This window comes from Scyliorhinus torazame, chromosome 10, assembly GCF_047496885.1.
Source record: "Scyliorhinus torazame isolate Kashiwa2021f chromosome 10, sScyTor2.1, whole genome shotgun sequence".
Classification (NCBI taxonomy): Eukaryota; Metazoa; Chordata; class Chondrichthyes; order Carcharhiniformes; family Scyliorhinidae; genus Scyliorhinus; species Scyliorhinus torazame.
This window is the reverse complement of record NC_092716.1, coordinates 139,402,439-139,416,652: the sequence shown is the minus strand read 5'-3', so window position 1 is coordinate 139,416,652 and position 14,214 is coordinate 139,402,439. Positions and strand designations below refer to the sequence as shown.

At 52.3% G+C, this 14,214-nt stretch overlaps 1 protein-coding gene across 1 annotated transcript in view; it reads right to left on the bottom strand.

Annotated features, from left to right (window-relative positions):
* LOC140430258 (uncharacterized) overlaps positions 1-14,214 on the bottom strand; it is a 148,928-nt gene that overhangs the window by 92,288 nt on the left and 42,426 nt on the right. The window contains exons 20-23 of the mRNA XM_072517685.1: positions 6,363-6,514; positions 6,118-6,256; positions 4,907-5,017; positions 1,521-1,700 (exon numbers count right to left, since the gene is read on the bottom strand). Of these exons, the coding sequence (XP_072373786.1) occupies positions 1,521-1,700; positions 4,907-5,017; positions 6,118-6,256; positions 6,363-6,514 (582 nt within the window). The remainder of the gene's footprint in view (positions 1-1,520; positions 1,701-4,906; positions 5,018-6,117; positions 6,257-6,362; positions 6,515-14,214) is intronic.

Genomic DNA, 14,214 nt, shown 5'->3' with positions numbered 1-14,214 from the left:
CCAGCCAGTGGCATGGCTCTCGGCAGAGTATGGTGGGGCTGGACACTGTCCTCAAGCCTCTCTCTCTCTCCATAGTCACCATGCCAGATTCATGACTGCTGAGACCTCACATGCTGCCGTCGGGAACTTAGCCCATTGGAGACGGAGCATTATGGATGGACCCAAAAATTCTATTCAAACGGGGTTGCGACTACGCGCGGCGCACATCTCGATGACACCGATTTGGAGGGGGCGGAGCATAGCAACCCGGTGTCAAACCGGCACCTGCCGCGATTTCGGCATCAGGAGCCATTCTCCGCCCAATCGCCGTTCCCGATTTCGGCATTGGGCAACGGAGAATCCAGCCCATGGTCTTTCTTGCACCCACTGCCCTCGTCCTTTCAGTTTAGGAGGCTCTGCTGAATACCCCTTGGTGAATTGCTACATTGCAACCTGGAGACAGTACAGAGTTAGGGGCTGGTTTAGCACAGTGGGCTGAACAGCTGGCTTGTAACGCAGAACAATGCCAGCAGCGCGGGTTCAATTCCTGTACCGGTCTCCCCGAACAGGCGCTGGAATGTGGCGACTAGTGGCTTTTCACAGTAACTTAATTGAAGCCTACTTGTGGCAATAAGCGATTATTATTATTATTACTGCAGCCACACAACCACAACCTGATAAGAGTGTGGTCAAGGAGTTGTTTAGATATGTGGATAAGTTGTTGAGCATGTAAATTGCTCTGATTGAGCCTGCCCTGCCAACAACTTCAGTCGTAAAAGTTCGGGCCGTCTATTTTAAAGAGAAGAAAATCCCACCCACAAAAACAGGAGTGGAACATTGGTTGTACACATCAGTATTTATGAGTATTGGACATCAACTATATTAAAAATATATTTTAAAATTATTACAGTTCAAATGAGCTGTTGTAATGATGAATAGAGAATCAATAATAATCACTGTTGTGATCCCACCCACTACTTTTATTCTCACAAAATAAGATATCAAAAATTAATTATCTCCATATTTATTACTGTTTATCAAAAATGATCAGTAATGGTGATCATATTCAAGCTATTTCTTCCAAATATGTGAATTTCAGATTTAGTTGTTATTTAATCCCAGTGCATTTTATTCTCTGTCAAATCGACAGGTGGGTTATCATCTGCAATCCTTGCTGCAGGTGCATTTTGACCACAATTAGGTTTGTTTCCAGGTGACTTTCATGTAGGGTTTATATTAGCTTCAGTTAGAGAAAGTCACAAAGTGCCTCCCTGGGTGGAAAGCTGTGAGAGTCAAGCTCAGGCAATAAGAATTATAACAGCAAGCCAGATGCTCACACAAAGTGGAAGAATGTGTTATGCCAACCATCAATTGTCCTGCCTCAGAGTAAGTACATATGAGGGGGGGTTGCGATATTCACATCAGCAACGACGATAAAGGGCTTTTTCAATGTCAGACTTACTGTTCAAAAGATTTTAAATTGCTGTCAGTGTAAAGGGCATCTTTTGTAATATCAGCAAGGTTCAAGAATAAACACTTACCGTAAAGGAGTGACTGAGTTTAATAGTCAAGCTTGTTTTCTTGTCCCAGATCAGTACCAGTCCATTTTTAGCTTCAATTACAAGGTAAAGACCAAGATAACGCACGACATAAGGAATATGTTTACTGCTGCCAAACTTCACCACATCATACTTTCCATCTGAGAGTTTTATTTCAACGTTCTGAAAGGTTTTAAATAACCATGTTAGAAATATACCACATAGAACAGCCACCTATAAATTACACCAGAAAGTATTGGTATCTATTGGACTGGGCCTTATTGGAAACATATGACTGTTATTAAAACATACAGAGTTATTAATGCACACATGGTTCAGCGAGCTGAGGGATTTAGTGATGTGTTGCAATTCTCCAGAATTTGCTGATCAATTTACACTGCTCCATTATTTGCTTTGTACAAGAGCAGAATAATGTTCTGGGTCCTTCTGATTTTGGAAATGAATTGCCCATTAAGCTCACCGCAGAAAATTCAGTCTGATAATAACAGCATAAATACCTTTTTAATTATGTGATTTGTCAATGCTAATCAACATTTGAAACAGTGGAATCTCTCTCCTTTAGAGAGTTAATTGTTCTTCTTTTAAAAACAAATTAGAATACCCAATTATTTTTTTTCCAATTAAAGGGCAATTTAGTGTGGCTAATCCACCTAACCTGCACATCTTTGGGTTGTGGGGGCGAAACCCACGCAGACACGGGGAGAATGTGCAAACGCCACTCGGGTCCTCCGCGCCGCAATCCCAGTGCTAACCACTGCACCACATGCTGCCCTCGATAGTTAATTGTTCTTAGAGATTTTATAAAAGTCAAGTTTTTTTTTTGGTTATTCTTCTTACTTCTGCCCATGTCCTCTCTCTTAATCCAACCTTTCTTTCCCACTTTATTTCACTTTCTGTGCCTGATTTGATTGTAATTCACCAAGTTCAATGGATCCAGTTCTCAGTATCTGGTTCTTCTTAAATCTCATTAGTTAAAGAAATACAGTGTTGGTCCCACTGCACACTGAGATTCCAAACATCGTTTTGCCTCGCCATATCATTATCAGCTTGCACAAACAGCACGTCTGGTGCAAAAATATTTTGAGCTGAAGGGTGCAGAAAGGTATCACACTAACAGGCCATGCCAAGCCATGCCAGGATCCAATAATATCCAGCTCAAAGAGTATGGGTAACATTTGATAGCCACAGCTTTAGAGCCAGTAGCAACCCCACCACGGCCTTTTCCGGGAATCCCATTGGGTTAAGGCTCAGTTAAGCAATCTATTGGTTGCCTTTGGTGTTCCCAGTCACACAAGGGACAATCTCCCACCATGCTTTCTGGTATGAAGCTGATATCTCATCTCCAGGATCTGCTGGCCAACCATCTCTTCACTACTGCAAAGCACCACCATATGCTGATGCCACTGCCTGCACTGCAGGAGGCCAGGAAAGAAAATCGATGCCGGACTCCCCAGACGTGAGTATCATAGAATCATAGAACTTATAGTGCAGAAAGATGCCATTTGGCTCATCGAGTCTGCACCAGCCTACGGAAAGAGCTCCCTACCCAGGCCCACACCTCCACCCCATCCCCGCAACCCAACCAAACCTTTCTGGACACTAAGGGCAATTTAGCATGGCCAATCCACCTAACCTGCACATCTTTGGATTGTGGGAGGAAACTGGAGCACCCAGAGTAAACCCACGCAGACACAGGGAGAACATGCAGACTCCGCACAGACATGACCCAAACCGGGAATCGAACCTGGGAACCTGGAGCTGTGAAGCAACTGTGCTAACTACTGTTACCGTGCCGCCCTTGTGGGGAAGAATCACCAGGGCCGGTCAGGGAGGCTCTGGCAGTGGGGTGGGGTGGGGGGTCACTGTGAAGGGGAGGGCATGTCTTCCTGAGACTTCCTCCCTTGCCACCAGCAGGTCTCTCTGTTGAGCACAGGATGTACAAGAATTCCCCAGGCATGGCCCCCATTGAGGGCCTCAATTGGTTACATGGGGGAAAAGTCATCCTAGGTTTTCTCTACTTCAAAATTAGACAATGGGAGTCAAGACAAACTGGTCTCCATGCCATTCCTTCCTACCGCATTATACTGCCTTCACACCCACTCTGAGGGGAACATTAAATTCCACGCATTAGTTCCCAGGGCAAGAGTTTCACAGATTGCAAAATGTTAATAGGTAGGAACAGAAGTTGGTTATTCAGCTCTTTGTGTCTTTTCCTCCATTCAATGAGATCATGGCTGATCTGTGGGATAACTCCATATACCTATCTTTTAATAATTTTAGTTCACAAAAATATATCATTCTCAGATTTTAAAGCACTGGGAACTAATGTGTGGAATTTAATGTTCCCCTCAGAGTGGGTGTGAAGGCAGTATAATGGGGTAGGAAGGTACGGCATGGAGACGAGTTTGTCTTGACTCCTCATTGACTAATTTTGAAGTAGAGAAAAGCTAGGATGACTTTTCCCCCATGCAACCTTCCTGTGTAGAAGTATTTCCTAACTTCACTCCTGAAATATCTGGTATAATGTTTAGGCCATGTCCCCTAGTGCTAGACTTCCCAACCTGTAGAAATAATTTCTCTATATCTAACTTGGCAGTTCTTCTTAATATCCTGAAAACTTCAATAAAATCACCTCTGAACCCTCAGAATTCCAAGAAAAATGCTGATTGGTATGGTCTTTCCTCCCACCCTTGGAATCCAGATAAATCTATACTGTACTCTGTCCAAGGCACATCTTCCATTATGTCCTAAGGGATTGTAAACTGTTTAAACTCTTTCCAGACTGGTGCAGACTCTATGGGCCAAATGGCCTCCTTCTGCACTGTAAATTATATGATTATAAACAAAACCTTACCTTGTGCTTATTTAAAAATGGACTTTGCTGGACCAAAACCATGGCTGAGCAAGACACATGATTTTCAAGTTGTTTACAATTTTGAAAATTTCCAACAGGAAGAAAGGTCAACAAAACAAGGGAACAGCAGATGATCTGGCTCCCCTGTCTGGACTTATAACAAAACTCGTTAAACCTGTGGAGGGGCTAATAGCCACCATATATCTCCTAAGATGAACAATGGGTTTTGATCAGAGTCCTGAAACCGACTCATCAATGATTGTATTTTAATCCCCAACTCAAACTACCTACCTAACTGGGCTGAACAACTCTTAGGGGAGAGTGCCGGTCAGTGCTCCCTCTGCCCCCTCGTGGCTGTATAGTTCCGGTCCAGGACAGCGCACTTGAGTGTGAAAAATCCGGAACAAATGGCATCGTGGAAAGCTCAAACGCAGGATTCGAGTTGAAGCCAAATTCTGGGACAGTCCAGGAAAATACGGGGTGGTTAGCCATCCTGATTACCCTGTTCACTTACCCCCAAGAAGATTTTGATTGATTTAGAGCATGTTGTACCCGTGGTCCCGCAAGGGATGTTTTCAGTGATTATTCTGAAGGTGCCACTGGAAGACTTATTTCCACAATAATCCTGAAACGATCATGAGGACAGAATTAAAGACTAACAGCTTCACACAATATAAGTCTATAGATAGGTCACAAAATAAACTTACTCAGCTCTAAAATGTTTGAAATTTGAAGAGTAAAAGCAATTATAAACTGATTTAGCATCATTACACAGTCAACGGGCCGGATCCTCCATTTCTGAGTCGAAGTGCATACGCTAACGGAGAATCCGTGGACTTTCATGTCAGAAAAATCGGCGCCACACCTGCACCGATTCTGCTGCGGTGAAGGGCTAGCACCAGCGGCGTGTGGAACACCAGCAATACCCACAAAAAACGGTGCGGGAATGGCCGGGTCCGTGATGGACACCTGCAAGGCTGACAAGCTGCAGCCGTGCTTAAACAATACCCCCCCCCCCACACACACTCATCATGGCCGAAAAGATGGGACAGGTTGTGCTGGAGCGCCCATACAACTGATGGGTTGGCTGGGGCCAGAGGGCACCCGGGGGGTGGGTGGCGTCCCTATACGACCCAGGGTACCAGGCTTAAAGCGGGTTGTCAGTGGCATGCGTAGCTGCAGGACTGTCTTGCCGGCTGCGGTAATGGTGTTGCATACCAATCCACCCCGACCCTACAGCCCACCTCCTGGCCACCCCCCACTACTCTCCCCAGCCCTGGCAGAAGCCCCCTGGCCTGTGGCATGGCTGTCGGCAAAGTATAGCGGTGCTGGACACTGTCCGTATGCTCTCTCACCAGCATCCACCACACCACGTTCGTGATTTGTGAGAGCTCACGTGGACCGCGCTGTCGGGAACGCGGCCCATCGGAAGCGGAGAACCTCGGGTGGGCCCGCTAATGATATGCAAACGGTATTTCAACTGCGCATGCTGTGTGTCGCACTGATGCTGTTTTCGAGGAGGCGTAGCATCGCGATTCAGCACCAAACCGGCGCCTGCCGTGATTTCGACTTCGGGAGCTATTCTCCACCCGATCATAGTCCCCGATTTCGGCGTCGGCCAACAGAGAATCCCGCCCATTGTTTATTGTTGATTTAGGCTTAATGTTTTATTGCATATTGTCATTCTTTTTGTCCCATTTTAAAATAAGATAATTATGAAAATACCTGGGCAACAATATATTCACAGTCTCCATTAAAATTGTAGCGTTTTCCATCAAAAGTGATATAATTCCCATCTCCGTAGATCATACATGTTCCATGACATTGTTGTTCTGTGCAGCTCCATAGTCTGTTCTTACATTCACTTAAAAAGTCAAATAAGATGAGCATTGACCAAATTAGATTGGCAGTGAGGTTCAACAGTTACATCGTGTAATTCACCTTAACAAGAGTGAATATTTGCTACATACCATGAGTTACAGTCCACCTGTACAATGTCCCCAGAGTGGTATTGGATGCCATTGTGTGTACATGGGCATTCACTGATAGGGATACAGCCACCACTTTCATCAGAAATTAAACCTTCAGGACACATACATCCAGATGTACAACCTGTGGCATACTGCAGAGAGAAATAATTGAAAGTTTTATATAATAGTGGAGGAGCAGAGAGATATACAGGCTCCAAGGTATAGATATCACTGCAAACTGACGGGCAGGTACAAATATTAAGTGCGAAGGATATTTGGGCTGGAAGACAAATGTTAGATTGCTTCTGGGTATTACAACTGCTTCCGGGTACTGTTTCAGGAAGGATATATTGGCCTTGGAGATGTTGCACTGCAGATTCACCAAGAAGATAATGGGCGGGATTCTCCGACCCCCCATCGGGCCGGAGAATCGCCGGGGGGCGGTGTGAATCCCGTCCCCGCTGGCTGCCGAATTCTCTGGCGCCGGGGTTTTGACGGGGGCGAATTGTGGCGGTTGGCGGCCGCTGGCAGCGGGTCTCCCCCGCCGATTCTCCAGTCCGCGATGGACCGAGTGGCCGCCCATTTTAGGCTGGTCCCGCCGGCATAAATTAGACCTGGTACTTACCGGCGGGACCTGGCACTGCGGGCGGCCTCCGGGGTCCTCGGGGGGATCTGGCCCCGGGGGTGCCCACACGGCTGCCTGGCCCTCGATCGGGGCCCACCGATTCGCAGCCGGGCCTGTGCCGTGGGGGCACTCTTTCCCTCCGCACCGGCTGCTGTGGACCTCCGACATGGCCGGTGCGGAGACGAACCCCCCTGTGCATGTGCTGGGATGATGCCAGCACACGCTGGCGCTCCCGTGCATGCGCCAACTCACGCCGACCGGCGGAGGACCTTCCGTGCCGGTTGGCGCGGTGCCAACCCCGCCGGCACCGGTCTAGTCCCAGAAGGTGTGGAGGATTCCGCACCTTCCGGGAGGCCCGACGCCGGAGTGGCTCACGCCACTCCTCGGCGCCAGGACCGCCCGCCCCGCCGGGTAGGGGAGAATCCCACCCAACGAGACTAAAAGTGTTAAATTATGGGGATAGGTTCAGAGATTAGGGGCAGGATTCTCCATTCCAAAGTCTAAGTGCTCCCGGCAGTGGAGAAACCAGAGTGGTTCCCGTTGGTGCGAGGAGTGGCGCATGGGTGAGGGTCACAATCGTTTGACATGCAAATATGTGCAGAGCGGCAAGTGCGATGTGCTTGGGCTGCCATTCCAAATAGGTGCTCCAATCCTCAAGTCCAGCGGCAGGCTGCTCACACCACACACCCCAGCCCAAATGTCGACTCCCCCCCCACCACACCGCTGACATGGGCAGCACCCCCAACCTCTCATCAAGAAGGGACAAACGCCCCCCTCCGTAGGATGCCATGCTTTCATTCAATGGCGGAGCAGACTTGATGGGCCGAGTGACCTACATTTGCTCCTACCTTTTATGGTCTTATGGGCAGCTCCGCCAAACCACACACGCATGGGGGTGACCTGCCCACCCCCTTCAGCCAGCCCCCTCAGACACCCCTTCAGTCCCTACCCCCTGGCATGCCAATGGTGTAATACCCTCGGGCACCATGGCACTGACACCGTAACAGTGACACCTCAACTTGGTGTGATGGAGATTAGTCCATTTCTCATGTGACCTCCTACCGCTGCCAGGCCACAGAGGGAGGGTCTTCTTAGGGTCCTGTGGGTTGGGTGGTCCCGGGCTATGCGTGAGGGCTTGACCCCAGGAGCTTCTTGAGTCGAGCTTCTCAAGTGTTTTTGGAGCAGAACTAATCCAGGCAAGTGGAGATTATTCCATCACACTTCTGACTCATGCATTTTAGACGGTGGATGGACTTTGGGGGTCGGGAGGTGAGTTACTCGCTGCTGAATTCCCAGCCTCTGATGTGCATTTGTACCCTCATTATTTATATAGCTAGTCCAGTTCAATGGTAACCACCCCCCTCATGGGGATTCAGTGATTGTGATACCAATAAATACCAAGGGGCAATAGTTAGATTCTCTCTTGTTGGTGATGGTCATGCCTGATACTTATCACTCATCAGTTCAAGCCTGAATGTTGTCCAAGTCTTGTTGCATATGGCATGGGCTGCTTCAGTATCTGAGGAGTCTCAGATGGTACCAAACACTTTGCAATGATCAGCGGACATTCCCACTTCTGATTTAGGGCTCTCATCAGGACTCCAACACCCCGCGCCGCCATTGCCACCCCCACTATCAGCATTGAGGCTTCCACCCCTGCCCCCCTTCCAACTATCAACATCGGGGTCCGATCCCCGACCCCTAACATCAGCATCGAGGCTTCCACCCTGCCCCCCCTCCCCCACTACCAACATCGGGGTCCGATCCCCTACCCCTAACATCAGCATTGAAACTTCCACCCTGCCCCCCTCCCCCACTACCAACATCGGGGTCCGATCCCCTACCCCTACCCCTAACATCAGCATCGAGGCTTCCACCCTGCCCCCCTCCCCCACTATCAACATCGGGGTCCAATCCCCTACCCCTAACATCAGCATCGAGGCTTCCACCCTGCCCCCCTCCCAACTATCAACATCGGGGTCCGATCCCCTACCCCTAACATCAGCAACGAGGCTTCCACCCTGCCCCCTCCCCCACTACCAACATCGGGGTCCGATCCCCTACCCCTAACATCAGCATCGAGGCTTCCACCCTGCCCCCCTCCCCCACTACCAACATCGGGGTCCGATCCCCTACCCCTAACATCAGCATTGAGGCTTCCACCCTGCCCCCCTCGCCCACTACCAACATCGGGGTCCGATCCCCTACCCCTACCCCTAACATCAGCATCGAGGCTTCCACCCTGCCCCCCTCCCCCACTATCAACATCGGGGTCCGATCCCCTACCCCTAACATCAGCATCGAGGCTTCCACCCTGCCCCCCTCCCCCACTACCAACATCGGGGTCCGATCCCCTACCCCTAACATCAGCATCGAGGCTTCCACCCTGCCCCCTCGCCCACTACCAACATCGGGGTCCGATCCCCTACCCCTAACATCAGCATCGAGGCTTCCACCCTGCCCCCCTCCCCACTATCAACATCGGGGTCCGATCCCCTACCCCTAACATCAGCATCGAGGCTTCCACCCTGCCCCCCTCCCAACTATCAACATCGGGGTCCGATCCCCTACCCCTAACATCAGCATCGAGGCTTCCACCCTGCCCCCCTCCCCCACTACCACCATCGGGGTCCGATCCCCTACCCCTAACATCAGCATCGAGGCTTCCACCCTGCCCCCCTCCCCCACTACCAATATCGGGGTCCGATCCCCTACCCCTAACATCAGCATCGAGGCTTCCACCCTGCCCCCCTCCCCCACTACCAACATCGGGGTCCGATCCCCTACCCCTAACATCAGCATTGAGACTTCCACCCTGCCCCCCTCCCCCACTACCAACATCGGGGTCCGATCCCCTACCCCTACCCCTAACATCAGCATTGAGACTTCCACCCTGCCCCCATCCCAACTACCAACATCGGGGTCCGATCCCCTACCCCTAACATCAGCATCGAGGCATCCACCCTGCCCGCTCCCAACTATCAACATCGGGGTCCGATCCCCTACCCCTAACATCAGCATCGAGGCATCCACCCTGACCCCCTTCCCCACTACCAACATCGGGGCCCAATTCCCCACCTTGACTATCAGCATTGGACCTCTCGCCCCACTACCAACATCGGGACTTCCACCCCCCCAACTATCAACATTGGGGTCCAATCCCCCCAACAACCACCATCGGGGCTCCCATCCCTCCCAACTACCAACATCGGGGCCCAATCCCCCCAAATACCAACATCGGGGTCCAATCTCCCCAAATACCACCATCGGGATCCAATCCCCCCAAATACCACCATCGGGGTCCAATTCCCCCAAATACCACCATCGGGGTCCAATCCCCCCAAATACCAACATCGGGGTCCAATCCCCCCAACTACAACATCGGGGCTCCCATCCCCCCAACTACCAACATCGGGGCTCCCATCTCCCCAACTACCAACATCGGGGCTCCCATCTCCCCAACTACCAACATCGGGGCTCCCATCTCCCCAACTACCAACATCGGGGCTCCCATCTCCCCAACTACCAACATCGGGGCTCCCATCTCCCCAACTACTAACATCGGGGCTCCCATCTCCCCAACTACTAACATCAGGGTCTAATCCCCCCAACTACCAACATCGGAGTCTAATCCCCCAAATACCAAAATCGGGGCTCCCATCTCCCCAACTACCAACATCGGGGCTCCCATCCCCCCAACTACCAACATCGCACCTCCCATCCCCCCAACTACCAACATCGGGGCTCCCATCTCCCCAACTACCAACCTCGGGGTCCAATCCCCCAAATACCACCATCGGGGCTCCCATCCCCCCAACTACCAACATCGGGGCTCCCATCTCCCCCAATTACCAACATCGGGGTCCAATCCCCCCAAATACCAACATCGGGGCTCCCATCTCCCCAACTACCAACATCGGGGTCCAATCCCCCCAAATACCAACATCGGGGTACAATCCCCCCAACTACAACATCGGGGCTCCCATCCCCCCAACTACCAACATCGGGGCTCCCATCTCCCCAACTACCAATATCGGGGCTCCCATCTCCCCCAACTACTAACATCGGGGCTCCCATCTCCCCCAACTACTAACATCAGGGTCTAATCCCCCCAACTACCAACATCGGAGTCTAATCCCCCAAATACCAACATCGGGGCTCCCATCTCCCCAACTACCAACATCGGGGTCCAATCCCCCCAAATACCAACATCGGGGCTCCCATCTCCCCAACTACCAACATCGGGGTCCAATCCCCCCAAATACCAACATCGGGGTACAATCCCCCCAACTACAACATCGGGGCTCCCATCCCCCCAACTACCAACATCGGGGCTCCCATCTCCCCAACTACCAATATCGGGGCTCCCATCTCCCCCAACTACTAACATCGGGGCTCACATCTCCCCCAACTACTAACATCAGGGTCTAATCCCCCCAACTACCAACATCGGAGTCTAATCCCCCAAATACCAACATCGGGGCTCCCATCCCCCCAACTACCAACATCGCAGCTCCCATCCCCCCAACTACCAACATCGCAGCTCCCATCCCCCCAACTGCCAACATCGCAGCTCCCATCCCCCCAACTACCAACATCGGGGCTCCCATCCCCCCAACTACCAACATCGGGGTCCAATCCCCCCAAATACCACCATCGGGGCTCCCATCCCCCCAACTACCAACATCGGGGTCCAATCCCCCCAAATACCAACATCGGGGTCCAATCCCCCCAAATACCAACATCGGGGCTCCCATCTCCCCAACTACCAACATCGGGGTCCAATCCCCCCAAATACCAACATCGGGGCTCCCATCTCCCCAACTACCAACATCGGGGTCCAATCCCCCCCAAGTACCAACATCGGGGCTCCCATCTCCCCAACTACCAACATCGGGGTCCAATCCCCCCAAATACCACCATCGGGGCTCCCATCTCCCCAATTACCAACATCGGGGCTCCCATCTCCCCCAACTACCAACATCGGGGTCCAATCCCCCCAAATACCACCATCGGGGTCCAATCCCCCCAAATACCAACATCGGGGCTCCCATCCCCCCAACTACAACATCGGGGCTCCCATCCCCCCAACTACCAACATCGCGGCTCCCATCTCCCCAATTACCAACATCGGGGCTCCCATCTCCCCAACTACCAACATCGGGGTCCAATCTCCCCAACTACCAACATTGGGCTGCCTTCTCCCCAACTACCAACATCGGGGCTCCCATCTCCCCAACTACTAACATCGGGGCTCCCACCTCCCCAACTACTAACATCAGGGTCTAATCCCCCCAACTACCAACATCGGAGTCTAATCCCCCAACTACAACATCGTGTCTCCCATCCCCCCAACTACCAACATCGCGGCTCCCATCTCCCCAATTACCAACATCGCACCTCCCATCCCCCCAACTACCAACATCGGGGCTCCAAACTCCCCAACTACCAACCTCGGGGTCCAATCCCCCCAAATACCACCATCGGGGCTCCCATCCCCCCAACTACCAACATCGGGGCTCCCATCTCCCCCAACTACCAACATCGGGGTCCAATCCCCCCAAATACCAACATCGGGGCTCCCATCTCCCCAACTACCAACATCGGGGTCCAATCCCCCCAAATACCAACATCGGGGTACAATCCCCCCAACTACAACATCGGGGCTCCCATCCTCCCAACTACCAACATCGGGGCTCCCATCTCCCCAACTACCAACATCGGGGCTCCCATCTCCCCCAACTACTAACATCAGGGTCTAATCCCCCCAACTACCAACATCGGAGTCTAATCCCCCAAATACCAACATCGGGGCTCCCATCTCCCCAACTACCAACATCGGGGCTCCCATCCCCCCAACTACCAACATCGCAGCTCCCATCCCCCCAACTACCAACATCGCAGCTCCCATCCCCCCAACTACCAACATCGCAGCTCCCATCCCCCCAACTACCAACATCGGGGTCCCATCCCCCCAACTACAACATCGGGGCTCCCATCCCCCCAACTACCAACATCGCAGCTCCCATCCCCCCAACTACCAACATCGGGGCTCTCATCTCCCCAACTACCAACATCGCAGCTCCCATCCCCCCAACTACCAACATCGCAGCTCCCATCCCCCCAACTACCAACATCGGGGCTCCCATCTCCCCAACTACCAACATCGGGGTCCAATCCCCCCAAATACCACCATCGGGGCTCCCATCCCCCCAACTACCAACATCGGGATCCAATCCCCCCAAATACCAACATCGGGGTCCAATCCCCCCAAATACCAACATCGGGGCTCCCATCTCCCCAACTACCAACATCGGGGTCCAATCCCCCCAAGTACCAACATCGGGGCTCCCATCTCCCCAACTACCAACATCGGGGTCCAATCCCCCCAAATACCACCATCGGGGCTCCCATCTCCCCAATTACCAACATCGGGGTCCAATCCCCCCAAATACCACCATCGGGGCTCCCATCTCCCCAATTACCAACATCGGGGTCCAATCCCCCCAAATACCAACATCGCGGCTCCCATCTCCCCAATCACCAACATCGGGGCTCCCATCTCCCCAACTACCAACATCGGGGTCCAATCTCCCCAACTACCAACATTGGGCTGCCATCTCCCCAACTACCAACATCGGGGTCCAATCCCCCCCAAGTACCAACATCGGGGCTCCCATCTCCCCAACTACCAACATCGGGGTCCAATCCCCCCAAATACCACCATCGGGGCTCCCATCTCCCCAATTACCAACATCGGGGCTCCCATCTCCCCCAACTACCAACATCGGGGTCCAATCCCCCCAAATACCAACATCGGGGCTCCCATCCCCCCAACTACAACATCGGGGCTCCCATCCCCCCAAATACCAACATCGGGGTACAATCCCCCCAACTACCAACATCGGGGCTCCCATCCCCCCAACTACCAACATCGGGGTCCAATCCCCCCAAATACCAACATCGGGGTCCAATCCCCCCAAATACCAACATCGGGGCTCCCATCCCCCCAACTACAACATCGGGGCTCCCATCCCCCCAACTACCAACATCGGGGCTCCCATCTCCCCAACTACCAACATCGGGGTCCAATCTCCCCAACTACCAACATTGGGCTGCCATCTCCCCAACTACCAACATCGGGGCTCCCATCTCCCCAACTACTAACATCGGGGCTCCCACCTCCCCAACTACTAACATCAGGGTCTAATCCCCCCAACTACCAAC